The sequence below is a fragment of the Zalophus californianus genome, chromosome 16, assembly GCF_009762305.2.
Source record: "Zalophus californianus isolate mZalCal1 chromosome 16, mZalCal1.pri.v2, whole genome shotgun sequence".
Classification (NCBI taxonomy): Eukaryota; Metazoa; Chordata; class Mammalia; order Carnivora; family Otariidae; genus Zalophus; species Zalophus californianus.
The window spans coordinates 28084998-28111522 of record NC_045610.1 but is presented as its reverse complement, the minus strand read 5'-3'; the positions used below and the strand labels follow the sequence as shown (position 1 = coordinate 28111522).

The 26525-nt window shown below is 61.4% G+C and overlaps 1 protein-coding gene across 2 annotated transcripts; it reads right to left on the bottom strand.

The window, feature by feature from the left end:
- Positions 1-396: 396 nt before the first annotated feature.
- On the bottom strand, positions 397-26218 carry TSPOAP1 (TSPO associated protein 1). 2 transcript variants are annotated; one of them, XM_027567784.2, is made up of 32 exons: positions 25038-26218; positions 24140-24247; positions 23726-23854; positions 22960-23139; positions 22222-22407; positions 20930-21007; positions 20760-20843; positions 20455-20544; positions 20150-20272; positions 19773-19877; positions 18363-18413; positions 17929-17949; positions 16878-17082; positions 16079-16251; positions 14798-14913; positions 14397-14506; positions 10787-11617; positions 10500-10651; positions 9777-10145; positions 9472-9690; positions 8971-9150; positions 7482-8363; positions 6764-6863; positions 6518-6672; positions 5727-5895; positions 5292-5354; positions 4836-4868; positions 4543-4646; positions 4384-4455; positions 4038-4142; positions 3303-3372; positions 1405-1539 (listed from the first exon to the last, which is right to left on the bottom strand). In XM_027567784.2, the coding sequence occupies exons 1-31, from the start codon at positions 25365-25367 to the stop codon at positions 3343-3345; spliced, it is 5553 nt and encodes a 1850-aa protein (XP_027423585.2). In that variant the 5' UTR covers positions 25368-26218; the 3' UTR covers positions 1405-1539; positions 3303-3342. The 2 variants fall into 2 exon arrangements, with proteins under 2 accessions (XP_027423583.2, XP_027423585.2); XM_027567782.2 differs by lacking the exon at positions 3303-3372 and having other exon boundaries at positions 397-1539.
- Positions 26219-26525: the final 307 nt, after the last annotated feature.

Here is a 26525-nt window from a genome sequence, read left to right as displayed (position 1 = left end):
TTCAAGCAGACCTACATGGTTTGCTCGCTTATCCCGGATGCTGGTTTTCCTTAACATCTGTTGTTGCTATGAATTTGGCACAGGAAAGTCAACATGGCAGGATCTGGTCAGTGCACCGCCCTGAAACCGGAGCCTTCTCTTGGGTTTCCCCAACCCCTGGCCAGGTCTCTATCTCCCACCAACTCCAAACACCTGGCCCTGCCACCAGGTAGCTGCCAAACCGTCTTCTTCAGAAAAGAAACTCAAGAGCTGCTTGGTCTTCTTGGTGTTCATTGGTTTTTCCCCAGTTGCCCTCAGATGTAACTGCTGGGTTCTAAGGTCAAGTCCAAAGCTCAGCATGACCCACCCCTCCAGCTGTCCTTTGCCCCAGATAGAGCCCAGCATGGGTTTTGTGAAAATAGACTTTATTATAATAAAATGTCTTTTTAAACAAATGCCCCCACCATTCCACACCCCTGAAGACCAAGGCGGGGAGCGGGGGTGGTGGAGGTTCAGTCAAACGATCTCCCACCACAGCGAAGGAAACATGCAGAGACACTCAGCCGGCCGCAGGGTTAGGGGGTGGTGAGGGTCAGGGTGGAGAGCTGTCTACCCCACTCGGAACAGGGGATGTATGAAAATAGCTGCACAAATCTGTCGTCTTCCCCAGCCCCCAGACTCCGACAGGGACCAGAGGAAAATGATGCAAAAGAGAAGTTGAATCCGATGAGCAAAATAAGGCAAACCCAACTCCTGCTATCTGCCCACTGGCCCCCGGGCCTTTGGGGGGGTGGGACACACAGGGGCCAGGAGGCCAGGCTGGCAGGGACGGGTGGAGCACTATGGAGCGGGGTTAGGCCCGCTTTGGCATGGCCTTTCTCTTTCCTGGGCCTGTGCGGTGGAAGCAACATAGACGAGGCTGGGCCGAGGCACTGAGTATATACATATATACAGGGTTCTGCCCCGCCTGCCCCCCAGGGAGGTGGGGCTCCAGGGAATCCAGTGCAAACTCGCCTTCAGGGGAAGGAAGACAGGCCAGGAGGATAGCCAGGGCCATCAAGAGCGGGGAGGGCCAAAGAAGGGCCTAGCGGAGTGTGGCGGGAAACTAGGCTGAGGTGGGTGGCCTAGGAGCCACGCGTCCTGGCTGTGACTGAGGTGCTCGGCCGCCTTGACCAAGTTACTTCCTCATTCTGCGGCTCAGTTTCCCCTCCTACATCCAGAGGATGCAGCCTTGAGAACTAGCTCTGACCTTCACCGAGTCTCTGATTCCGGTCTCAGAGACACAGTGTTAACTCGGAAGAACGGGCATCTGGGGCCTTCCCCACCCAGTGATCTGGGGGCCTCAGGGTGCTGCTTCTGCCTGCAGGATGGGCCACAGCATCACTCTTTCTTCCCAGAGCCCAGTTTCCTCAGGAGCTGCTTTCCCTTGGAGAGGAGACCCCACACCTTCTCGTTCGTGCCCTGTGCCCCCCCCAGTTCAATTGTGGGGAAGTTGCCAAGGCCAGGGGCCCACGGCCAGCCTCTGGGCACTGGGGGCCCTTGTGTTGAGCTGGCCCAGTCCTGGAATATGAGAGAAAAGGCGCGAAGTCAGGGCCTGACCCCCTGCCCCAACCTGACTCTTTCACCCTGCAGCCTTGGGTGCTTGCAGCCCTCCGTGTCACAGACCATGGTCAAAAACCAGAGCCCTAGCGCCCCACTCCTGCCCCCACCAACCAGAGCTCAGAGAGGCGAATGTGTGTGATGATGCTGAGGGAGCGCTGAGCTGGGAGTCAGCAGGGACAGATGCAAAGTCCAATTCTGCTTCCAGAACCTGGGCAAGCCCCTCCCCTTCTCTGGGTCATCTCTGTAGGGTACTACTGGGCTGACAGAGCTCCGGAGTCCTTGGACCTGCCCCTTGGGATGGGTGCCCCCATCGCAGCAAAGGAAGAGCAAGCACCAGGACCACTTAGAGGCAGCCTCCCACCCCCCCCCAGCCCCCCGGGGAAGGCAGCCTTTGTACCGCCTCACAGACAGAGGAAGCATGCTCATCCAGCCCAGCTGATGCGGTGCCCCAGCCCCTTCAGGGAGTGGAGGCTGTGCCCGCTCCATGAGGAGGAGATTGGGACTCTTCCTTAAATGGCCTCTGAGAGGGCTACAGGGGGCCTGGGCCAGAGGGGCATCACTCAGGCCCCCCAACAAGCTCGGGATAGGGCTGCCCTGTTAGCATTTCTCCCTTGTAAAGCTCCTCCTAGCTCCCCTGGCAACCGTGAGTGGCTCCCCTTGCCCCCGGCCCACCCAGATGGTGTTGTTAGGGGCCTAAAGGACAGAGGTGAGTAAACAGGAGAGCCACCAGGAAGCCTCCCTGTCTCTACTCCCCATTCCCACATCCCTGCCGTGACCTCCTGTGCCTGGCACAGCCCAGTCGGGTCTTGGCCGGCCCCGCCGTGTTCCCCACCCCTGCCCCCCACTCCCTTCTCAAACCCCTCCCCCTACTCGCCACCAGTGCCTGGCAGTCTCCTGGCCAGAGCCAGCCATGGAGCCCAGGCCAGAGGCAGGGGAACCGGGTGCCCAGCCTGGGGCCACCCCACCCCAGGCTCTGATGATGTGGCAAGGGCCTGCCGACAGAGAGGTCTGTCAGCACCTAGAGGCCTAAGCATCTACTGCTAACCAGCCAGGGCTGGTGGCCAACCAGGGAGCCCCGGGTTCTTCCCACTCCTTCCCAGGGCTCCTTCCGTAACATCCCAGGAGGGAGGGGCTGCTGGGGAAACAACTGAAGGGGGTCTCTGGACCCCAGAGATGAACGGTTTGGGGTTATCTACGGATTTTGTTTAAGGCCCCCCCCTTTAATTCTCTCCAACAGAGAAAACTGAGAATTAGAAGTAAAATCATGCATTTGATGCCCTAACAGGTCATGATGCAGAGGACAAGGGCGGGGAGACTATTATTACTGGTGGCTGTGTCATCCTTCGGTCACCAATAATAATCACAATATTATGATGCCATAGTCATATGGCGTCATAATACACTGATGAGTCATGATATGGATATCACACAATATTCTATAAGCTGCAGAGCTATAGAATATGAGAGGTCCGCTAATATGGGGCATTATATACTAAAATGACACGTATTCCTATAATAGCTGGCACTGCCTGGAGTAAAGGCAAGGGGAGGGGATGATCCTACACCCAGATCTGGCTCGCAGCAAGCTCTCCCTCCCCCATTCCCTGGGAGAAAGAAAAGCCAGGTTGGTTCCAGTATGCAAGACAAAGGAGCGCTATCTGGTTGTGGTGGTGTAGGGAGCGGTGAGTCACATGAACAGAGGGGGCCAGTCCCCCACTTACATGTTGCTCTCTCTCTCTCTCTATATATATCTATCTCCATCTAGCACTGGACTCGTCTCCTTCTCGTTCTCTGAAGAACAGGGAACAAAGAGAGGAGATGGGTTATGGACAGACTCACATGCTTCCTGCCCAGTCACCAGATCACCCAGCTCACGGGAACTGAAACGCTGCCCAGCCTTTGCCTTTGGAAATACTGCAGATGGGCACGCAGGGTTCCCCACCGGGGCCTGCCCTCCTCGCCCTCTCCCTACCCTGTGAGGCTGGAACGTAGCTGTACCCCACCCACCCCAGGGAGGAGCAGGCTCTAAGAACAAGGACCGGGGAAGCTAGGCCTTGCTGGGCAACTGGCTTTAAAAGGCACTGGGGGCAGGGAGACCCAACAGGGTGGGAGGTTCCCTGAAAGCCGGGCTATGACTGGCTAGTGGTGTGGGGGGGTCCGGGGGTCCTTTACCACAAGATCTCCTCACCTACATCAGCCCAGGGGTGTGGGCAGCTGGGTCAGAGGGGCCTGGGACCAGGGTCAGAGCCGTCATTCCTCTGCAGAAAGCGGCACATACTGGGAGGGAGCTGGCCCTGGCTGGGCTCTCCCTGGCAGTTCCAGGCTGGGCAGAGTGCTCACACGGTTCATAGCCCAGCTGCTCCCTTCCCATGACACTGTCCTGGTCCCCCCACCCCACCACTCTGGCAGGGTACTCAGCCCCAACTGCTGAGCTGGAAGCCCAGCTCCTCACTGACCTGGCTCTCAGCCTGGCGTGTCCCGGGCTCCCTGTCGCTCGCCTCAGGCCCAGGGCCCTCCAGGAAGTTGGATGGAACCAGGCCCCTCTGTCCATTGAGCTCCCCCTGGGGAGGAGATGCTGGTGAGACTGACACCAGGAAAGAGGCCTCAGCCCCACCCCGCTTGGCCCTGGAGCCCCTGCGGGAACAGCCTGAGATCAGTATCACTGTCACGGGCAGGGACTCAGCCCATTGCTCTGGGCTTCCTTCGGGAACCCTTGCTCATCCCCCTCCCTGGCTCTAGGAACGCCCTCCCTGAAAGGGCTGGTGCGGGCATTATGGCACACCCCCATCCCAATGTTCTCACATAGTAGAAACCATCATCGTCCATGTCCCCGAGCACAGTGATGACGTCCCCTGCCCGGAAGGGCAGCTCCGCCTGTGGAGAGTCCAGGAGGCAGGTGTCAGCCCCGGGGGAGGAGCCGTCACCACCCCCCTGGGCTGGGCTCTATCTGTGGGTCCTCACCTCCACGTCCATGTTGGGGGAGCTCTCCTGGGGGTTGTAGTCAAATGCAGCCACCATGGTTCGGGGAGATTTTAGGCTGGCAGAGGAGACGTGCTGGGTGTGGCCTGCAGGGCAAGGAGGAGAGGACTAGGGACTCTCTCTGGACCACCCCCCATGCCATACTGTCCCCACGGGAGGCCTGCTGATCCCCTATTCACCACTTCTCCACTAGTTGCAGCCCCTGGCGGGAGCCCAGACAGCCCACCCAGCCCTACCTCTTTCCCAGTATCCCCAGCACAGGTCCGGTCCCTTACCTGCACAGGGTCTGGCAGGGCTTTCCGCCTCAGCTGTGGAGAGAACGTGCGAGTGAGCCCTGCCCCTCACTCCCCTCCTCATCCCAGGCTGGGGCTGGAGCAGGGCAGGCAGGATGCCCAGGTCTCACACAAGGGATGCAGGAGAAAGATGTTCCGGAGCAGAGCCCAGCCCTTTGAGTTTGGTAGTGAGCTAAGACCCAGAAAAGGTAAATGACTTGCTCTAGGCTGCGCAGAATTCAGAGTCAGGTGCGTTTTGGATCAGAGGTCCCGGCAAACCCCTCCCCGTCCCCATTAAAAGGAGTCTCCCCAGTGGAGGGAATGGATGTGGATGAAGGTCTGCCCTAATTCCCTTTAACTGCTCAAAACCTCGCTTGTGTCTCCCCAGAGAGCCAAGCAGGGCCCCCCACTCCCACTCATCCCCACAGGCCCTGAGGGAGAAGGGGGTCTCTCACCCACCTTTCTTGGAGCGGCGGGGCTTGGGGGGAGGCCCAGCTGTGCGGGCTGTAGAGTACACATTCCCTGATCCAGAGAAGCAAGTATATGTAAGAGAGAAACTGAGGCGGGGGGGGGGGGATAGGGTAGTGACTCTGGAGTCTCCTCTCTGGGCTGTGACTGGGTTCTTGTGCTCAAGTTTCTAAAGGGCATTCCTCTCCCATCCCCAAGCTCCAGCATCTAAACTCCATGGCCCATCCCCTCTGCAGCAGATCCCCGGTCCACGTGGCAAGCCCCGTGCTGGGGCCACACTGGCCTCAGTCTCTGCAAGGCCGCTGGCTCTGCTGGACTCTGCATGAATGAGGCTCCCTGGCCACTCCGGACATACAAATTGCTCAGGAGGGGCTCAGTTGGACGCGGAGCGGTGGGAGGTAGGTAAGGGACAGCAGCGAGTCACACCTGAGCCTTCAGTGAGAGCATCCGTGGACAGACAGCCGTGCTGGAGGAGCTGCTGTCTCTCCGTGGGGCTGTCCACGGCCACCTCGACCACCATGTTGCAGGGGATGTAGCCCATGCGGCCACCACCTTCGCCCCGGTAGAAGCCGTCGGCATCCTTGTCCCCAAACACCTGAAGGCAAAAACCAGTTGTCTCAGGAGGCCAGTGCAGCTCGCTCCCTGGGGCCCAGGTCCTGAGCCCCACAGCACCCCACTCAGGTTTGCAGAAGAACGCTCTCCCTTTTGTGGGCGGGGAAACGGGAAACGGGGCAAGAATCTAGAATAAGGATCGGAGGGATGAGAGAAGATGGCCCTTTTCATATGCTCATCACTCGCTGTCTGCACGTCCGGTCCCCCAGCCCACCCCGGACTAGATCTCTATAACCTCAGAGCAGCGGCAAAAAGCCTTCAACGAATATCTGGAGACTCAGAAGAAATTGTAAAGTTAAGAGCAGCGGTTATTAGCCCGTGCTGAGTGCTGGGCAGCTGACGTCCTCTGTGCGTACCGAACCTCATCCTCAACCGCCTCTGTGAGGCAGACATGACCCTTATCCCCATTTTACCAATGAGAAAACCGAGGCCCAGAGCAGTCAGTTCATCTACCCAAGGTTGCACAGCCGCAAGGGGCAGAGTCAGGATTCAGCGCCACATCCTTTGGCTCTGGAGGTTGTGTTCTCACCCACGCAGCCTAGGGTGCCTCCAGGACAGGAAAGGAGAGAGGATGCCCCCACCCTCCGCCCCAGTAAGTCAGTCACCTTCAGGATTTGGCCCTCCCGGAAGGGGAGCTCCTCTTCCCCAGCATCAGGGTTGGGCGACATCGACACAGGGTCATAGTCAAACAGAGCCACGAAGACCCTGACAGGCAGGTCCTGGTAAAGCAGCGCTCCTTCCAGGGGGCTCCTCAAAGGGGCTGCAGAGAGAGCAGTGACCATAAGCTCTACCCAAAGGGTCAGGTTAGGAAAGACCCCCTCAGCCCAGCCCCGCTCCCGTCAGGGGCTCACCCAACTCAGTGGCGCACACCCTGGAGGCCTGGGCCCCTCTCCGCGGGGGGCCCCTCCGCCCAGAGCTGTCCTGCCCTCTGGGCTCCCCAGTCTCTGCTGCCTGCAAAGAGAGGGCAACAGACAGCTGAAGTGACCCACCGTCCCACAGTGGGCAGCTCAGCAGGAGCAGCCCCCCCGCGGGCGCTCCCCAGCTCTGCCCCGTTAGCATAAGCAGCGCAGCAGAGCAGGGGCCCAACATTCCTCTCCTGGAGCCTTGGCCCAGTCTCAGGGAGACATCAGATACCCCTGTGGCAGAAGGAAGGCGGGAGGGGAGACCCCCCTGGCTCCAGCCACCCTAGCGGATGAGTGCAGTAGAGGGGACTAAGGTTAGCTCTTAGAGCGGGCCGAGGAGCGTGGGAGAGGAGAGCCTCTTCTCGGCGTCAGTGTCCCGAAGATGTAACTAGCAAGCAGAGGAAAGGCCCACAGGCAGGGGGCCGGCTGGCAGCAATTGATGACTAGCGATCACAGAATATTGTACATCCCAGTTCCGATCAGCAGAAGCAGCAAAGCAGTGGAATGCGGGTGGGAGGCGGCAGGGGAGGGAGCCCAGAGGCCCAGCCCCACCTCAGCGGATGGAGGCGGCAGCGTGGAATGGGAGCGGCTGGTGGGCAGCAAAGCAGAGCCACCAGGCGGCAGGAGGCAGGGGGCTGCCGGGGTGGGGCGGGGGGTGGGCACGGACCCGGGAGGGTGGCTCCTTGGCTCTGCCAGTCGCACTGCGGCCTCTCCGCTCTGGCTCCCCCTTCTCCCAGGCCGAAAGGCGCGGGTAGGGGTTGGGGCCTGAATTAGCCTTCAGAGGCCCCCTGGACCTTCTTACGGGGGCTGTGCCCCAGGCCTCCCCATCTCCAAGGTAGCAGGAGCTGGTGATGCTGATGCCCCCACTGCCTGCCTCCTGCTCGTCCTCAGAATCATATTCGATGCTGATTTCCAAGCACTTGGGGGAGAGGCAGCTGGCCAGGCTAGATTCTGGGGCTCGGCCCCGGGAGCACCTCCGGGAAGGGGGCGGCCGCCCTCTCCCACCAGCCTCTGGCACACTCTTGGTCCCCTCGCCCACAGTGGGGCTGCCCCTCTCCCGTGAGGGGCTCGGTCGTCCGGGCGCCTGGGGCCCGCCGTTGCTGAGAAGGCGGCTGCAATGTTCACGGGGGTCTGGGGACCGCCTGCGGTTTGGGGGCTTCTCGGGGGAGCCACTTGCTCGCCGCCGGCTGCTTCCACCCACTAGTCCAGGCATGTCTTCCGGGCGGTCCCCAGCCCTGCAGGGCTCTGGAGACAAGGGGCCCGGGCCAGGTCCTCGAGGCTGACCACTGTCACAGCCCAGCCCCAGTGCCGCTGGCTCAGGTGGGCCAGGGTCTCGGGAAGGACAGCCTGCCCCTGGCTTCTCCTCGTCTTCTTCCTCCTCGTCTTCCTCCTCCTCCTCCTCCTCCTCCTCCTCCTCCTCCTCCTCCTCCTCCTCGGGGATGCTAAAAAGCTTCTTGCTGCAGAACTGCTGGAGGGGCAGCTCCAGGATCTGCTCCAAGATCTCCTCGTCGCTGTCAGCCTCACAGAAGGTGTCGGGCTGGGGCTGGGGCTGGGGTGGGGGTGGGGTGGGGGAAGGGCAGCAGGGAAGAGAGGTCCATGGGACGAGGACAGAGCTGTGACCTTTGTCCTCAAATGAGGGCAGGGGTTGCAGGCAACCCCCCAGCCCTCCCTCAGCTTCCTCCGAGAGGAAAGACCAGAGGGGGGCTGGCCCAAAGTCCCACAACGCGTCCAGGGCGCAGCCGGAGGAGCAATTGGGGAACACACCCAAGGAACAGACTGCACGGCCGTTGGGGCCCTGAGGGATGGGAGCGACCCGGAGCCCACCGTGCCTGTAACGGCAGCGAGGCCTCCCCCACCCTCCCTAGAAGCTCCCAGCAGGGATCTCGGATGGCGGGGTTCCAGCTATGGCGGGCGGGCGGGCGGGCGGGAGCAGGAGAAGGGGCAGAAGAGAGCTCTTCACCCTCTCCTCTCCTCCCAGGAGGGCAGAGGCCAATCCTGAGCAACTTCCTATCGACTGCGTGGGACAGGGCCCAGGCCACGCACCTAGAAGGCTGCTGGCACTCTGTGGCGGCTGGAGCGGCTGCTGGCTGGGGGGGTGGTAAGAGGCCCCTGGAACCCGAGGTCTAGGGCCCACCAGCCCCTCCTCCCCCCATTACCTTGGCCCCATTCTCCCTGATGCTGTGGCCAACAACCTGCTTCTGGAAAGAACAAGTCCTGGAACCCAGCTCTTCCTCCTCCTCCTCCTCCTCCTCCTGAATGTCTGAGAGATCTGAGTTGCGCCCATGGTCCACAAGGGAGTTTGCCAGACGGCCCCCGAGCTCGGCTGCATCCTCCCTCTGCAAGAGGTAAGACAAAGGAGGAGACAGACAGGGGGCTCTGCAGGGTCAGCGCCAGCTGGAGTGACGGGGGTCCCTCGGCAGAGGGTGACAGGCTCATGTCCCAGATGGGAGGTGTGCACGGGGCGGGGGGCAGGGGGGGTGGGGGGAAGACGGACAGTAGCCAAAACAAAAAGAGATAACTGGGAAGACAAAGCAACAGACTCAAAGCACAGACCAGGGCAGGAAATAAATGGAAAGGACCCCCAGATTTGGGCTGGCAGAGGCAGGGAGGCAGGCCCCAATTCTGTGAGATGGCCCAGTGTGTCCCCAACCCCATACCTCAGCCCTGGGCCTCAGCCCAGGCCCTGAGTCTCCTCCGCGGCAGGCCTCAGCCCGGGGCACCTGCTGGGCCAGTGCTCCCTGGGTGCAGCAGGGTGCTGGGAGAGCCTCTTCCTTGGCCAGTGGTGAGGGTGCAGGGTCGGGAGCTCTCTCGCCCACGGTGGGCTCGCTGGCCCTCCCGTCCTCTGAGGCACCCAGCACAGCTGCCCCAGCCTCCTCCTGGAATGGCAGGCACTGAGGAAGGGCCCAAGTCCCCGGCCTCTGTCCCAGCCTCCACCTGTTCCCCCTCTCCCCCAGCAGGGTACCTGCGAGCAAGGTGCCGAGGGATCCTCATGGGATCCTTTTGGTGTCTCTCTGGCAGGGGGACCCCCGGGGGGCTCTCGAGTTCCACGGGGGTCAGGGCGCCGGAGAGGAGAGCTGGGGTCTCCAGGCCCGGGGGAGGCCGGAGCAATGGGTGGTCTGGCCTCGGAGCCTGGCCGTGGTGAGGGGCAGGAGACCATGGCTGGCAGGCAGGCTGCCACCAGGGCCGGGGGGACAGGAGCTGGAATGGAGTCGGCCGACTCGCCATGGGGTGACATGGTGCGCACGGCCACCTGGCGACACACTTGCAGCAGCTGCAGCTGGGACAGCTCCACCAGCACGCTGCCTGCTGTGGGCGAGGCCACCTCCATGATCTGCAGGGCAGAGGGAACGCAGCTGGGGAAGGGAGGCCGAGAGGGCCACGTGTCAGGACGCAAAGGAAACAGTGGCGGTTAGCATTCTGCCAGGCATCGCGCTGCGGCCTTGGAGTGTCTCGTCTCACTTAACGCCCCTGGCCGCATGGCCCCAGTTGGTGGCGTGCTTTTTTGAATTGCAGTCGTCTGCTACCAAAGCCCACGCCCTCAAGCAATCTGCGGGCTCCATGGGGCCCCCATGCCGGGCGCGGGGCACCTCTGTGCCAGGCTGGGGAGACTGGGCCTCTGAGCACAGCAAGGAGAGACCCCCATCCTGTTCCCGGGGCACGGGGAGGCAGAGGCCCCAGGCCATACCTTCTGCCCATCAGCGTAGATGGCATAGCCTGTGACCCGGACGCCGTTGGAGGTGCCAGCAGCGTCGATTGTTACTGGAAGCCAGCTGATGATCAGGACTCCGGGGGAGGGTCCCAGCTCAATCTGCACGTCCAGGGGGGCATCAGGCGGGCCTGGGAGGAGGAGGGCACAAGACCCAGGGACACGGGACACTCACCTCGAGGGAGCAGCCTAGTTCGCGGCTCCCCGGAAACCCCCGCGGCCCGGCCTTCTGGGTGTAGGGGCAGCCCAAGGCCAAGCCTGCGTACCTGCCGGGAGTGTGGTGAACTGCAGGGTGGCGGCCCGCTGCTCCGGCCTCTCCCAGCCTGGTTCCCAGGACTCTCGAGGTGGGAGCTGAGCCTCTACTCGGGCCTGATAGAGGGTACCAGGCCGCAGGTGGCAGAAGGTGGCCCAGTAGGTGCTGGGGCGGGCAGGGGGGCACTCTTCCCCATTGAGGTAGACGGCATGGGCCAAGTTGCTATTGCCGGGCACCCAGGTGATCTCAGCAGACGTGGCCGTCAGTCGACGGACGCGAAGTTGGCTAGGTCCCACCCCGGCTCGGGTACCCACCGCCAAGCAACAACGCAGAGGGTCGGAGCTGCCCTGGCTGGTCAGGGCCTGCACAGAAACACGGACGGGCCCGGCCCGCAGGTCCAGGTTCTCAAGCACAGCCTTGGGGGGCACCCCTGGCCCCAGGGCCTGACGCAGCTCCCCATTCACGCCGATGTGGTAGCCACGTAGCTCCACTCGCTCAGGAGGTGGCTCCCAGGCCAGCACCACACTGTGGGCCAGCTGCCTGAGGACCACCAGACTGCGGGGGTAAGGCACAGCCAGGGGCCCGCCCAGGCCCTCAGGCTGGGGGCTCAGACTGAGCTCGTCCCCTGCAGCCTCGTCCTCGGGTCTGGGCCGGCTGCGGCCCCCGCTGCTCTGGCCCCCGCTGCTGCTGCCGCCCCCACCTCCACTCAGGAAACTGAGTTCAGGGCCCGAGCTGTGGGACAGATCGGCCAGCTCCGGAGGGAGGGAGGTCAGGAGGTCATCGTCGGACACACGCTCTACAAAATTGGAAGGGACCAGGCCCCTTCGGCCATCCATGAGCTCCCCTGGCAGAGGGAGGGTGGGGAAGGGGAAGACAGAGAGGAAGTAGAGAAAAACCAGTCCAATAAATGCATTTTAGCCATGGTTAGTGCATGATCTTAAGCATTTGATTCAAATCAACATCTATCCGTGAGCGCTTTTAACAGCAGGGAGTTACTGCTAATATTCACAGGTGTGGTAACAGCACTGTGGTGATAGAGGACAGAGCTTCTTAAATTTTAATGTGCATCTGAATCGTCTGGAGACTTGTTAAAATGCAGATTCTAACTTAGTTAGGTCTGGGTGGGGCTGCAAGTCTGCATTTCTAACAAGCGCCTGGGCTCTGCCAGTGTCAGAGAGTGTCCGCGTTCTGAGGAGACGCGCGCCGAAGCATGGCTAGGCAAAATGCCATGGTGGCTACAACTCACTTTTACCTCATTTTTCTTTTTTAACCTACAGACAGAAAAAGCAAATATGACAGAATGTTAACAACTGTTGAGTCGAGGTGGCGAGGATATAGGTGGTTCGCTGTATGATTCTTTCATTTTTCTGTGCGTTTGAAAACTCTCACACTACAAAGGCCTGAGGAGTGGGGACAGGGGCACCCTTCAACTTCCCTCAGTGGAAAACAAGCCTCCTCAGTGGGAGAGGAAGCACCACATGGTCAGGGTGAGAGAAGGAATCTCTAGGGACAAAAGACGTAAGTGCCAGAGAAGATTCCCCTCTGGGTTCTAGAAGGGATGAGGACCCACCGCGGGCCGGGGTCTAGGAACAAGACTGGCGGCCAGTCCAGGCAGTGACCAGAGGTCAGTTCTGGTACCTTGTGCAGGTTCTCCTGAACACGGGACAACAGAGGGATGTCCAGGAAGGAAGAAACTGGGCACAGAGCATGTCCTGTCACAGCTAATTTGGGAGAAGGAAGAGGGTTCCCAGGGAACAGACAAGCGGGTGGCTACTGTGCCTTATTAGGAGGAAGTGGGAGCAGGGCCCGGGGCTTAAGGAAGAGGGTGTGGAGGAGGGAGACGGGTCTGAGCAGCAGGAGGGCCAGCAAGTTTCCCCAGCACCCTCGCTCTCCGCTTACGCCAGGACGGGGAGAAAGTAAGGAAACTTGAAGAAACAAGAGCGACTTCCAGTAACTTCGAAACGATAAGTGCTTGGAGTGGGTCGACTGGTGACCTCCCCAAACCATGTCCACATCCTAATCCCTGGCTCCTGTGGCTGTGGCCTTACTTGGAAAACGCATCTTTGCAGATGTAATTAAGTTCAGGAGCTTGAGATGAGATCGTTCTGGATTGTATGGATGGGTCCTAAATCAAATGACAAGTGGCCTTACAGGAGTGGCACAGAAGCAAGACACTGAGAGAAGAGGCGGCGGCAACGGAACCACAGAGGCAGAGACTAGAGTGACGTGGGCACAAGCCACGGGGCACCTGGAACCACCCGAAGCTGGAAGGGACAGAGGATGGAGTCTCCCAGAGGGCCTCCAGAGGGAGCGTGGCCCTGCCAACTCTTTGATTTCAAACGTTTGGCCTCCAGGGGTGTGAGAGATTGCATTTCCGTTGTTTTAAGCCAGCCAGTCAGTAATTTGGTCGGGCAGCCTGAGGACATCAGTGTAAGCACCAACGCTAAGGAATGGGACAGGGAAGGTAGGAGCCTTCCAACCAAGCGCATCTACTGCCCAGAGAGGCTGGCGCTGGAGCCCCCACCAGAGCCAGGTCCACGTTCCCGAAGCTGGAACCGCGGACAGTGGTCCAGGCGGCACCAGACATAGACGAAGCCGTCACGTAGCTAAGTCTGATGGGGGGTGGGGGGTATCCTGGGCTCAGTTGTCTCCAGGCCTTTAAGTCTATCCCAGATCAGACAGTTCAAATTCTAATAATTTGTGGTTAGTTACTATTTGTGTTTTGGCTGCCCCCCTCCAAGAAAAGGTGTGGCCTCTGGGGTTTTTTTCATTTAAAAAGTCGTTTTTCTGGAAAATATTTAATCCCACTTCTGTTATGCACATCTCTGGGGAGTTTAGCTGTTCACCATCACTCATGGCAGCTACTCAAAGACCAGCCGCCGGGCCCGGGGAAGGCATGCTGAGCGGACTCGAAGACCCAGCCTTCCAAACCCCAAGCTTTGGGCCTTATGGATTCAGACCTGACTTCTTTGCTAAATCTCCATCCGTGGTTATGGTCCTCACCCTGCCCTGCCTGCACCACAAGCCAGTGTCGGCACAGCGTCATTCTCCAGCCCAGGTACCAGGGCTACCTGGGGAGTCTCCCGAGACCGTTTCTTGGGCAGGCCCTGCCCTGTTGCCTGGTCTCAGTCACGGGGCAGCCACTCTGTTGCCTGAGCTCCCCACGGACCCTGGAGAGCTGCCCTGAAGCCCACGCCCTGCCCGGGCCCAGACACCTGCTGACTACTTCCTAACCCCCTTTCCCGGGCTCTGGACCCTGATTCCTCCTCCCCACACCTGACTGGAGTCCAGCGTCAGATCTCCGCCACGCGCCCGACTCTGATGTCACTAGAGTTAAGCACCGTCCTGCCCTGTCTGGCAGCACAAAAGCAAAGTTAGCCCAGATTCCCTACGACGCCATCCATCATCCGGATGTGGCAGGCCCTGCCCTGCCCTGCTTGGGGCAGATCTGTGGTCAGACCAGCTGCCCCCTTTCCTAGGTCCCTTCCCCACGCGTTGCTTTTTAGCGGAGTCGGAGAAGTTCTAGTGGGCTGAGCCGGCTGGGGGGAGGGTCGGGGGGGGAGGTCTTTGGGAGAGGAACTTAGAGGCAGGGGACGGACAGAACAGCGCCGCCACCTCCCTACCTTCAAAAAAGCCATCCTCATCCATGTCGCCATAGATGTAGATGTACTCGCCGGCGGTGAGAGGAAGCTCCGCTTCTGGGTTCTCATTGGGGCCCTCGAACGGGTTGTAGCTGTTGAAGGAGGTGCGGAGGAGGAAGACGACGGTGACCTACATCCCCTGCCTCCATGTCCCGTCTCCTCTCCCCCACTGTACTAGGCCTTTGTGGACACTTGGTGGTCCACCCTTAGCCAAGGAGAGCGCTCACTGCGCCCGCCCGGCCCAAATAGGCCGAGAGGACATGTCCAACCGGGATCCCCGTACCGCTGCCGCCCCCTCCAGAGGCCTCTGTCTTCTTCACCTGGTCCTTGCCTCCCACACACCCGAAACCCTAGGGAAACGGGGAGCAGGGGCAGGTGCCCACCTATAGCGCGCTAGGAAGACCTGGATCCTGGCTCCTCCCCGGCTGCCCTCGGGTGCCGCTGGGAGCAGGGAGACACTGTCTGCCTCCAGCTCTTCCACCTCACTGGCCGTGTCCACCTGTGGGCAAACAGAAGGGGCCAATGACAAGGCAGGCAGGTTTCCAGGATGAGCCAGAGGGCCCGCTGCTTTGAGGAGAGAGAGCACCTGCCAGACAAGGCCAGCAGCAATGATCCCCGATGTTTCCTAAATCAGCACCCGAGCCCGCAGGTCCTGGCAGAGCCCCGCTGCCCTAGCAAAGGGGAGTGAGAACAACCTGGATCCCTCCTGAGCCAGGGCCTCTGCTGCACCCGCCAAGTAAGACCGCTTTCCCCATCGGAGAAGAAGCCAGCCACACCAGTGTGTAGGGGGCGACCAATGGCAGTTTGTCTCCTTAAGGGAAAAATACGGCAAAGCACTCCAACTGGGAAAAGCTGGAGGCAAGGAGGCAGAGACATGAGAAGTCCCTGCAAGGAGGGTCCAGAGAGGGGAGACCCGGCGGCCCCTCTGATCACTGCGCCAAAGCCTGCACTGTCGTTCTAGCCCACAAGGGGGCAGTAGAGGCCGAGGCTGGGTTCTACCGCTTTCCACAACCTTGGACAGCAGGGCTGCTTCCGACCTGCCATGCCCCCCATTTCTGGGGTTTGGGGTTTGCCCCTCCTAGAGAGGAGAGACAAGGTGATCAAGCACTTGGTAATGAAAATAGCTGCCGCACGTTAAGCATCTATTCTGTGCCCTGCAGTGCTCTTCCTTCTATTTTTTCATGTAATCCTCAGGACAACATTACAAGGCAGGTTTTATTAGCTCCAAAATCCAGACAACGAAACCAAAGCCCAGAAAAGGTCAGAGGCTCGCCTAAGACAGAGCTGGGATGTGAACCCCAGAACCTGCGTCCTTTCCCACACAACCATCTGCTTCTGCTACAGACACTCGCATGAACAGTCTCATTATACGGATCCTGGCGCCAATGCGTCTCCTTCCATCCAGCTCGGGACTCTGGGGCCTCTGTGAGCTCTAGACGGGTGGGACTGGGCAGCCCCAAAGCAGAGCGCTGGAGCCCTGGGGGGCAGGGCAGGCTCCACCTGAGCTCCTTGCCCATCAAGGAATCCACAGGTCCTTCTCTCCCAGGGCCTGGCTCCACTTCCCAACTTGTGACCCCATATGGCCAGCAGCCACCCAACTCCTGGGGACCCCAGAGGAGGATAGGGCCACCCCCCCATTCCCCAGACCCCTCCCCAGCACTGACCTCGGGCGTGGGGCATGACTTGGGGCTGTTGTGGATGGATTCAGAGCGAGAGGAGTTGGAGAGGGACTCTGCCTTCTTGGCCGTCCTTCGAGGGACCCCGGTAACAGTGGCAGGGGCAGGCTCAGAAGACTTTGGGGTGCAGCGCCCAGGGGAGCCCGGAGGGAGATCAAGGTCTAAAGAGAAGATGGCATGTGGGGTCTGTGGCCTGAGGAGGGACTAGGGAGCAAGGATGGGGCCGCTCGATAGGGGGGTCAGGCCCTCCATAGCCACGGTTCCTTCTCAGAGGGAGACATTTGAGGGAAACTTACTACATAGAGGTGGAAATGATTTACATATATTATTCCACATGATCCTCAGAGCAGCTTGATGAGGTGCACTGAATTTTTCCCGTCTTAGAGCTTAGGAAAACAGAGCCCACAGAGGTTTAGCAGCATGCTCAAAATCATGTGGGCTGGCAAGTGAGAGGGGGCTGGGGCCCCCAGATCTGACTGATGCCTGGCCCAGCTCTTCACAAGCCCATCCTGTCAGCTGCTGGGTCCTAGGGCCCAGCGCTTAGCCATGACCACACAGTCTTGCTGGAGGAGAGGAGCAGTGGCCGAGACACCTCGCCAGACTCCAGGAGAGCCACTCCTGTGAGCTCATTTCTCCCCCGTCAGAGCCTCGTTCCAGCCAGGCCTGGCTCTAACTTGCTGTGTGACTTTGGGTGAGTTGCTAGCCTTCTCTGACTCAGAACGCTCTGCTCTATACAAAAGCTCCAGGCCTGGGGATTCCAGACTAATGTCACTAGGGTCCACCTTACCTTTGGGGCCGGATCCCCGGCAGGGCTGGGGAGTAGAGCAGCAGCAGGGGGGTGGGGGGTGGTCCCCAAGGGTACTGTAGCCCAGGGCAGAGGTGAGTAGATCCAAGGGGCCGGGGTGCAGGCGGAAGGCCTGGAGCTCCTGTGCCAGGAGGCTGAAGCGCTCTGTTTGGGTGCGGCACTGCTCCTCCAGCTCTCGAACCCGGACCTGGGCCAAGACCTCCCCTAAGCTACCAGGCCCAGCAAAGCTGCCTGGTCCCATCCTGTGCCATGTCCACACATGAGGAGCCCAGAGCAGGCCTCAGCTCATATCCGCCCAGCCCTAGGCCCGGGCACCAGCCCTCAGCCTTGCTGCCCCACTGCCTTAGTATTGTCTGAGCCGGGGGCGGGGGGGGGGGAGGTACCAGGCCTGTGGGGGGCCCGCCTCCCACTCAGCACACCCTCACACCCCAGGCAGTGGCACTTCCTGCTTCTAGTTGCTTCTAGGCCAAAAGGAATGGCGCCCACTCCCAGCTCCACTTCTGGTCCCTCCTCAGGAGTCTCCTCGGCTCTGCTGCTTGTCACCCTCCCACAGTCAGTGACCCAAATCCCTACCCTCAAGAGAGATCCCACACAGGAACTAGGGACATCTTTGTGGCAGGAAGGAGCCAATGCTCAAAAGAATTTTTTTCTCAGGTTTCAGGAGAGTCCCAACATTTGGGGCCTCTAGTCCCAACATTTGGGGCCTCTCCCCTGGCCAAGATCAAGAGGATCCTGGGTTAGACTGGTGATGAACTTCCTCATGGTCTGAGTGGCTAGGTTTTAGAGAAAGGACAGCCCCATGTCTGCCAGGCACTGCGGCAGGTCTGGGTCGAGGAGGTGGCCCACATGTCCTGCAGGAATCCCAGCCCATCTACACAGTCTTGGGTCTCTGCTACCAGTCACACCCTCCTCTGTTGGACATGAGAGCTGGGGCCACTTGGACCTGAGGAAGGAGACGCAGCTCAGCCAGCCTGGAGAGGCGTAGGGGAGAGGACAGCCCAGGGAGGTGGGGGGTGGGGGCGGGGGGCTGTACCTGCATGGAATCCAGGGTCGACTGTGGCAGGAAAGGAAAGCACAGAGGACAGGTTAGAACTGCTCACCCTGCGGGTCATTGCACAGAGAGGGAGGGAGGGAGAAAGGGCCCAAGTGGACACTACCTGGTCGGCTCCCTGGACTGACTGGGCAGTTCCTAAACGGAAGGATATTTCAGGGTGAAGGCGGCCTCTGGGGGTGGGTGGCAGTGGGGAAGACCGCTGCCACCAGACCCAGGAGCCCCTGCCCTGGGGTGCCCTTGCCTGACAAGTAGGCCAGTGGTGGAGGGAATTCCCTAGGCTCTGGAGCAGTTAAGGGCCCCTCCTGCAACCCCACACCCCCCACAGCCACAGAGTCCATTCCAGCTCTCTCTGAACTTCCCCGCCTTCCCCCCCCCAGACTGGTGCTGCCACTGGTCACCTGCAGGGACCCTACCTCCAGCAGCTGCACGGCCCCTTCATGTTCCCTCTTGGCTTCTACCTGGGCCTACAGGGAAGAGGAAGCAAAATGTTGGAGGGGAGGGATGAGGGCCAGGGGAGGGGCTAAAGGGGGACAGACAGAGGAGGGGCAGCAGGGGCAAAGGGAGGGAAGAAAGAGGGGAAGGGGGGGAGAAGAGGAAAGGGGAGCTGGGAAGGGGGAGGCTGAGGGTTCTCCTCCCTGCCCTCCCAAATTCCCAGCCCGGAACCATACCTCAGGTCAGAAGGTAACGGTGTCAAGGAGAGGCAAGGCTGACACTGCTTCTCTCTTTCTGGGACATCCACCCTCTGGGTTTCCCTCCTACCTCTTGGGACGCTCCTTCTCAGTCTCCTGCACCTGCTCCCTGCCTTTTATCTTTTTTAAATGTTAGGGAGCCGCAGGGCACAGGGCTGGGCCCACTTTACACCCTTCACTCTCTCCCAAGGGTCCCATCTAGTCACACGACTGGACACACGGATGACTCCGAAACCTCCGTGACCAACTTCCCCATGATTCCAGACCCGCAGATCCAACTGTCTATGGACACGTCCACGTGTATGTTTCACACACACCCCAAACTTAGCCAAAATCGAACTCAGGACTCGGGACTCCCTAACTCTCACGCCTGTTGCCCCTTCATCCTTCACCTCCTCAGGGCTGTCCCTCAGGGTAGACTGAAAGGAGCAGAAGCTCTACTAGAATCCTATGGAGCCTTGTCAATTCTCTCTCCAAAATATATTTCAAATCTTCCCCCTTTCCACCTGCCCTGCCTGCACCCTAGCTCAGACGGACATCATCTCCGGCAGGAGCCTCGACACCGGCCCGACCGCCTGCCCCCTCGCCCACTCCCCCAACCCCTCCTCCGTAGGGCTGCTCAAGCGATCTTCTAAAATGACGAATCAGATCATGCTATCTCCCCGCTTGGGACCTTCCAACAGCTCAGAGAACAAAATATCCAAACTCTTCTTTAAGGCCTGACAAGACCTGGCTCTTGCCTAATTCCTGTGCTTGTATTCTAGCCACATTGGTCTGGACCCCACACTCCTTCCTGCCACAGGGCATTTGCACTTAGATTTTCCCACCTGGAGCGCTCCTCAGCGGGCTCCTTCTCACCCTTAAGGTATTAAGAGGCCTTCCCTACCGGCCTCTCTAAAGTGGCCCCTGGCCCCATCCCTGTCACGCTGTCATATCACCCTGTTCACGTCCCCCGCTGGGCCCATCAGTGACTAGGGTCGTCTCACTCAAGCATCTGCTTATTTGCTGATTGGTCTAGAACCAGTGCCTAGCACAGAACCTGGTACTCAGCGGGTGCTCAGGAAAAGCTCATTGGGCCAGTGGATGACCCAGGGCTCCGGCGGCCTACCACCCTTCCCTCGCCCGGGCCCCCACCTGCTGCAGCCTCCGGACCTCCTCCTGCTTCTCCTGCAGGCTGAGCCGGGCCTGCTCATGCTCCACCTCCAGCTGCTGCCTCCGCTGGGCCACCTCCCGCATGTGCTAAAACACAAGACCCTGGGTCAAGGCCAGGGCCTCCCCCCCGCCCACCGTTTCTGTAGCTCTAAGGTGAGTGAGCCTCAGACCCTATGGCTTCCAGATACCCTCTGTTAAAAAGGAAACCGAGGCCAGAGAAGCGCAGGGGTTGGCGGCGCCAGGACTGGACCTCAGACCCCATTGCCCCACATAGGGCACATTCTACCACTTTCTCCTTGTCCCACTTTCTCCTTGTGCCAGGGACCAAGACCCTCCCCCCACGTCCATAGTCTCCTCACCTTCAGCACCTGCTCCAGGCTCTCCAGCTTGCTCTGCAGGCCCTGGCTCTTGCGAAGGGCCGAGTCCCTCTCCTGCGTCACCCCCAGGAGCTGGCCCCTCAGCTCTGCATTCTCCCACTCCACCTGGAGAGGGGGGAGGGGCAGGGAGCTAGGTGTGTCCGCCTTGTCCCAGCAGCTCCCTCACCAGAGGAGCAGTACCCTTCATACTCTAGCCCAGTGCAGGGGGCAGAGAAGACAGCCCCGTGCCCACGGACCAGGGCTCCAGCAGAAGCCCAGGCCCCACAGCACATGCGCAGAGTGGCTACCTGCTCCTTTTCCGTGGCTCTCCCACTGAGCCGAGAGTTCTCCTCCACGAGGCGGGCATTCTCATTCTGGGCTTCTCTCAGCTGCAGTTCCTGAGAAACCAGGGGAGCTCTGGGGAGGGAGCCCAGCACCCACACGCCTCCTCTCCCCACACAGAGGACCTGGCCCTCCCAGACAAGGCCTTCCTCCCCCACCTGGACCCTGTGCCAGGCAGGGCAGGAGAGCCCCGAAGGATAGGAGGGGTGAGAGCAGAGCTGAGAGGGAGCCCACCACCTGGCTGGCCTTGGGGAGGCCCTGGGGAGCTCACCAGCTCCTCACATCGCCTCTGCTTTTTCCGGGCTTCCTGTTCCAGGCTCTGGCATTTCTTTCGCTTCTTGCTGAGCTCTGACTCCTGTGGGGTCAGAACCAAGGGCTCCTCATGTGGGAAGGCAGACCTGGCCACAGCTGGTCGCCTCCAGCCCTTGACCTGGGACTTACCAGCTGCTGCACCCTCTGCTGTCTCTCAGGCTCCCCTAGGAGCGCGGGTGGGTTCTCCACATCCTCCTGGGCCGTGGCCTGGAAATGCCCAGGGATGGGGGCTGGCACCTGAGAATAGGGCCCCCCGGGGCAGCCTGCCCCCCCCTGCCCGGCCTGTGTGTGGCAGCTTCCCACCCCATCTCACAGTCAGCAAAGCCATCCCTGCCCAAGAGGGGAGGGAGGGGGCCTGCTGCCTGCACACATCTCCAGCTGATGTGGAAGTGCAGAGGTAGCACCCCTGTGTCCTCCAGACATACTGCTTTGAGATCCTGAGACCCATGAGTGCCCTGGGAGATGTGTCCCTTATCCAGGCCAAAGCTTTCCGTTTTTAGCTTCCAACAGCAGCCCTGCTCTGCACTCAATAACCGTCCTGGGTGTCCTTCGCTGACTGGCAGAGAGCTGGGAGACTGCCTGGGCCCCCCGGGGATGTGGTGCTCCCAGAGCTGGAATTCTGGATCATCCACGCTGGGGCTTTGCCTAGAGCACTGCAAGCCTGGCCAGACCCTCGTCCTAGCTTCCCCCAAGCCCACCCTGTCGCACTTGAGATTTATCTATGCAAACTCCAGGGGAGGGCAGCTCTTGATGGGAGGTGCATCTCCCTCCCTGGGCCAGGCAGAGGGGCAAAATCTGAGCGAGGAGCACCCCCCGCCCGGAGGCCTTGGTCGCTATGGAGCCCCTTCTCCCACCCCTCTTCCCAGAAGAAGGTGAACCTAGGGGCCGCCCAAGTAGAGAGAATGGAGCCAGACCTCTAAGCTCTGGGAGTCCGGCGTAGGGTCCCAAGCTCTCGCGACAGCGGCTGCCTAAGCCCAGCGCCCAGCGAGGGTCGCCCGTACCTGGAGCCGAGGCGGACGCACCGCCACCCCCGGGGGGCCGGGGCCGGGCCTGGCGGACCAGGCGGGCGCTAAAGGGGGCGTCCCCGCGCTGCGGCGGCGGCGGGAGGCGGCGGCGCGGGCTGGGCCCCGGGCGGCTGCCAGGGCAACCGGGGATTTGCGGCCGGGCCGTACCACTGCGGCGCGGCAGGGGCGGCGGGGCGCAGGCCTGCGGAGGGCGGACCCCGAATGGCCGGGGTCGGCGCGGCGCAGGTACGGCCGACCCTCCCCTCCGGGGTCGGGGAAGCTCCCGGGCCCTCGGAGAGCGCACCTCACCGGCGGGTCCTCGGGGCTCTGAGTGTCGTGTAAGGGGAGATCCCGGAGCCGCCCCAGCCCCGCCCCCACCCCAGACGCCCCCACGCCTGCCCCCGCGCCGGAGCTCACCTCTCCCGGGGCCCCGGGGGCGGGCGCCCCTACTCTGGCCGGGGCCGTGGGGCCCGGGGGCCGGGGCGGCGCGGGCGGCTCCTGCTGGTTGCGCAGGGCGATCTGCCTCTGCAGCCGCAGCACCTCCCGCTGGGACTCGCGCAGCAGCCGGTCGAAGTCCCGCACGTGGAGCCACTGGGGACCCTCCTGGGGTTGGGGGGACAAGAAGAAGGGGAGTCAGGCGTAGCCCCGGCCCGCCCCACGCCATCCCCGGCAGAGCCCGCCCTTCCCCTTGCTGGAGGAGCTCCGACGCGCGGGAACGTGCAGACCCTCCCCTGCGTACAGGCCTGGTCAGAGGTGCACGCGTATGTGGCCACATGCTTCCGCGAGCCCGTGTGCGGTCACAGTGACTTATTTACTGGGCACTCACGGTGTGCCCGGCACTGTGCTAAGTGCCTTGTGAACATCGCCTCACACAAGTGTGAGGTATGTGTGGATTCATCCAGCCAGACCCGCTGGCATACAGCCCAAAGCCTGGAGCACAGAAATTCCCAGGTCTGGGACTCGTGGCTCCACCCCCTTCAGTTCAGGCTCCTTCTCCCAGCTCCCACCTGGGCCGTTGCCAGGGGAACCTACTCCCCAGCAGCTTCCACCTTCCCGCTTCATTTGCATCTCATCAACATCTCGTCCACATCCCACAAGCCAGGCAGGCGGCCCCCGTGTAGGGCTGATCAGGAAGCGGTGACCAGGGCCTCGCACCTTGCCAGCCAGGGTGAGCCTGGCCTGCAGCTCCCTGCACTCCCGCTGCAAGGCAGCGATCTGCTTGTCCTTAGCCAGCAGGGCGCTGGCTGTCTCACTGAGGTCCCGGGCTCGCTGATGGGCCAGGGCCTTCCGGCACAGCTCCAAGCTGGCCCCAGGTCGGGGCACAGGGGCGCTCACCTGGCCAGAGGAGGGGTAAGGCCAACGATCATCTGAGGGCTGGGGCACTTCTCCCACTCCTCAGCTCCTCTCAACGGAGGGGTAAGGATGAAAACCTGGAAGTTTTGCCTCCTGCTTCCACCCTGTATTGGGGGCTTTAGGGGACCGCTAGCCTCACTTGACTCCATCCCCGCAAATCCTCAGACAGGACTGAGGGGGTTACCTCCACATCCTAGTTCAGGCCCGAAGGATGCTGCTAATTCAGGGCTGCCTCTGTCATGGGTCTTCATCCCTGCCCCCACCAGCTCTGCACCCGGAGATGAGCTCAGCGGGAGGTGGCAGCCAGCACCAGCACGTGGTAATCCAGAAACCTGCTCCCTGCCTGTTCAGGAACTCCCTGCCCAGCTCTGCCCTCCCTCCGGTAATTCCAGAAACCCTTGGCCTCCTAGCCCAGCCGGCATTTGCCCTGCCTAGCCCTTGGCCCCTGGCTTCCTGCTCCCCTGGGAGCTAGGAGTCCACGCCTCCTCAGCCCCACCCCCTCGGACCCGGCCTGGCTCCCCTCTCTCCCTGGTCACCCCGCCTCCATCCGGCAGCCTCCCATCCTCACCACCTTCAGGTTAGTCTCCTGCAGCTTCCGGGCCCTCTCCTCCAGGCGCTTGGCAATGACCGCCAGCTGGGCATTCTTCCGCTTCAGCCTCCGCACCTTCTCCTCTGTCTCAGGGAAGCTGCTCTTCCTCTGACAAGGGGTCAGCCAGAATTGGGGCATGTGGGGAGTGCCCCACGGACCCAATCCTAACCATCCAGGATGTGGGTTAGAGCCCTGGGCTCACAGTGGGGTCCTTGGCAACTCAAGATAGGGGTTCACCCTCTCTGGGTCTTGGGGTCATATCACCTCCATGTAGCCCCCACTTGGAGGCATAGTTTATGGGATGAGGAGGACGCTGAGGCAGAGGGCTGGGGTGTCTGAGTCTGCCTTCCCCCAGCTCCAACCAGGACTCGGGACTTGCTTTCCAAGCCTCACCAGCATCTGATTTTCCTCCTTAAGCATGGCACAGCGCTGCTGCAGCTCCCCCAGGGCCCTCAGCAGCTCCGGATTGGGCCTGTCCCCGCAGCCCATGTTCAGCTTGCCCTGGCATGGCAAAGGACAGGGTACAGCACCCCAGGAACACACCCTCCCCAGTCAAAGCCCCCCGTATGGAAGCATCCTGCCCGCCAACGGTCTAGGGAGACATGGAGATGAGAAGGTTCTCCCCCATGTCCCAGGCCTTCCGAGATGAGCATAGGAGGCCAAGAAGGGACCCACGCTGGCCTCCCCGAGTCCTGGGACCCTCTCTGCTAGTCCCCAGTTCTGTCTGTCTCTGCCCATCTCTTCCTGGGAAATGCCAGCCAGAGCTCCCAGCCCCACCCCTCCAGGCTCGTTATGGGCCCTGTGTCCCCTTTCCTTCCCGCAAAGCCCTGGTCCTTCCATCTTCTATAGGAGGCTGCTCACATCTACCCCAAACCTTGTCCTACATGGCTCAGCCCAGTACTGAGCCCCCTCCCCTGAACTCTGATTCCATCATACACCTCCACAACCCCCACCACCCCCACCCCCCGGATTCTCCAGCCCCCAAGGACAGAGACTCTCGGAGGAGGAGACACAGACAGACAGACCATCGGAGAGAGACACACAGAGGGAAGGGGTAGGGGCAGGGCCAGATGTAGCAGACAGGCTGAGAGTCAGAAGGACAGACATACAGCAAAAATGGAGCCCCTGAGATTCCTGCCCAGAGAGGGCATGGCACACAGTCACAGAGAAGGACCCCCAGACAGAGACAGGCCAGGAAAAGAGACATGGGCCATGGGGTTGCATATCGCGCCCAGGCTGGAGGGCATCATGAGAGCCCCCCCACCCCCCACGTAGACCCCAGCTCCCTTACCTTAGGGAGAGCCTCCACCTCCTCATCCTCCAGCCTTGGGCAGCTGGGTCTGGAGCCCGCTGCTTGGTGCCTCAGACCGGGCAGCCCAGTTTTGGTTTCTTCGGCGTCAATGCCCCCCATAGCCCCAGGGCTCTGGGCTCCCTCAGGCTCAGAGCTCTCCTCGGGCCTCAGCCCTCCACCCTGCAGAGCTGCCGGAGTATCAGCAATGCTTGGGCTCGCACCTCCATGTTCGTGCCCCTGGCCCAGAGTCCAGCTCTGCCAGGCGGGCAGGGCCCATGGCTCCATGGCTCTGGGGTCCCCCAGCCGTGGGAGGGGTGTCAGTTGCTCCATGATACTGCCAAGAGGCCCCAGGACCCGGGCCGGGGGACATGACCCAGCCAAGCGGAGGGACTGGCGAGGGTCATGCCGGGCCAGACCCTGTCCTCTCTGAGCTCTTGGCTTCACCGAGGCTCCATCTGAGGTTGGCCGTTCTTCCTCACCCACAAAGGAGGCTGCAGGAGTCGGAGCTGCCAGAGCCGAAGCTGGGGGTATGCGAGCTATGTTTGCTCGTGGCTGTGTGTGTGCGCGGGTGTGTGGACGCGCGAGGGTGTCCCCGCGGGGGCAGGGCGGATGGCAGAGGCCACCACCAGTAGCGCCCGGGTGAGGGTCGGCGTGTCTCTCCAGCTCCGTGCGTCCCGAGCAGCGCTGCCTTGTGTGTGTTTGGAGGACCGATGCCCCCACTCGTGTGTGTTGGGGGTAGTGGTTCTGCGTGTCACTGTGCCTGTTTCGGAGTTACCGGTTGTTTCTCTGTGTGTGGGGGTGTCCGTGTTGCAGGGCTGTGGCAGCGTGTGATGCTGTCACTGGTTGTATCCAAGCCGCTCAGCGTCGTGCAGCTGTGTGCAACGGTGTCATTGTATGTCCGTCAGCGTCTGCGAGTCTGGCCATCCATCACGACCCTCAGCCTGGCTGGGGTGTGCAGGAGCTGCTGGGGTGATCCTCAACCGTCCGCTGGGGTCCTTTATCTCCTGCCCCCTCTCTGCTGCTGCTTGCTGCTTTCCCGCTCGCTGGGCGGTCGGCTGGTCCTAAGGAGGCCTGGGTCGGTGGGCCGCTTGCCTCATAGTCTCTGTCCCTGCTGACCTCAGCTCTGGGGACTGCAGGGGTCCCCTACGGTCCGGGAGCCCCGAGATGGTGGGTGCAGCGGAGGGCTGAGCCTCGGAATGGGGGGGGCGCGAACAGGGGAGAGCCAGCCTTCCCCTCCCCCTCTTCTCCCGCCCACCAATAGGAAGTCGGCTGCTGGTTTCCATGGTGATGGCGCTGGACTGGTGGGCTGGACCAGCAGGCAGGGTCGGGACAGAAGGAAGAGCTGCTTCCTCACGGGATCCCAGCCCAGTACCCCCGACATGTAGCCTCCCACCCCTCGTCCCCACACGCCCCTGCACCTTCCTTGTACAGAGGCGAGGGGACTGCAGATGGTCCTCCCCACATCGGCCCCAGCCCGAGACCAGTAGA